Source organism: Echinops telfairi, unplaced genomic scaffold, assembly GCF_000313985.2.
Source record: "Echinops telfairi isolate 266 unplaced genomic scaffold, ASM31398v2 ScPeMD7_3533;HRSCAF=4204_0, whole genome shotgun sequence".
NCBI classification, from domain to species: Eukaryota; Metazoa; Chordata; class Mammalia; order Afrosoricida; family Tenrecidae; genus Echinops; species Echinops telfairi.
Window position 1 is genome coordinate 95,957,897 of NW_022107431.1, and position 1,123 is coordinate 95,959,019.

At 41.4% G+C, this 1,123-nt stretch overlaps 1 protein-coding gene across 1 annotated transcript in view; it reads left to right on the forward strand.

Annotated features, from left to right (window-relative positions):
- LCA5 (lebercilin LCA5) overlaps positions 1–1,123 on the forward strand; it is a 31,482-nt gene that overhangs the window by 10,118 nt on the left and 20,241 nt on the right. Inside the window, exon 4 of the mRNA XM_004696532.2 lies at positions 6–472. Coding sequence (XP_004696589.1) covers positions 6–472 — 467 coding nt within the window. The remainder of the gene's footprint in view (positions 1–5; positions 473–1,123) is intronic.

A 1,123-nucleotide genomic window follows, 5' to 3' on the forward strand; every position in this document is an offset into this window, starting at 1 on the left:
TCGCTCCCAGAGCCTCAATAGGGAGCAACTTAGGAAAGATCCCGACGTTGTCACAAAGCGAGTTCTTTCTGCAAGACTGCTAAAAATCACTGAGCTGCAGAATGAGGTGACTGAACTCCAGGTCAAGTTAGCCGAGCTGCTAAAAGAAAATAAGACTTTGAAACGGCTTCAGTACAGGCAAGAGAAAGCCCTGAATAAGTTTGAAGATACAGAAAATGAAATCTCACAGCTTATCCTTCGACATAACAATGAGATCACTGCACTCAAGGACCGCCTAAGGAAATCGCAGGAGAAAGAACGGGCAACTGAGAAAAGGGTAAAAGACACCGAAGGGGAACTATTCCGGACAAAGTTTTCTCTAAAGAAATTGAAAAAGATTTCTGAAGCTAGACACCTACCTGAACGAGAGGATCTGGCCAAGAAGCTAGTCTCTGCAGAATTAAAATTGGATGACACCGAGAGAAGAATTAAGGTAAAATATCTAGAACTTGTCACGCTGCCTTATGTTGTTTTCCATTGAACATTTGATTGCCTTGGTTTAAACTGCTTATTTCTATTTGGCATTTGCTTGGAACCTAAAACTATTTAGAGTATTGTTTTATGAGTAGAAAGTTAGGAATGCGATTTTATATTTAAGAGCCGGATGCAAAGGACTCTGTTACATTAGGTGTCGGGGTGGCCCAGAGCATTCACCACGAGGCTGTTAACTGAAATGTCTGCATTTGAGCCCACCAGCCATTCTGGGGCATGAAGTCGCCCACTTCCGTAAATATTACAGCTTGGAAGCCCCGTGGAGCCGCTCATTCTCTACTATAGAGTCGCTGTGAGTTAGAACTCACTCAGCAGCAGTGGAGGGGTACAGGGGTGTTACATTAATGGGCCAGAAGTTAATATGCTTAACTGACATTTTTGAAAAGTATTCTATCTGATTGCATGTCTAAAATGGAAAATAATGTTATAATCACTGTATTTTGTAAACCTGACATTTGGGGCAATTGTCTAAGAATTGTCATGTGAGGAATGTTTTCTGTTTTTATTTCTTTATATGTCGTGTAATCAATTTGTACCAACTTGATTAAGTTGGTGATGCTACATCTTTGCGGGGAGGATGTGCTCCCCCTCT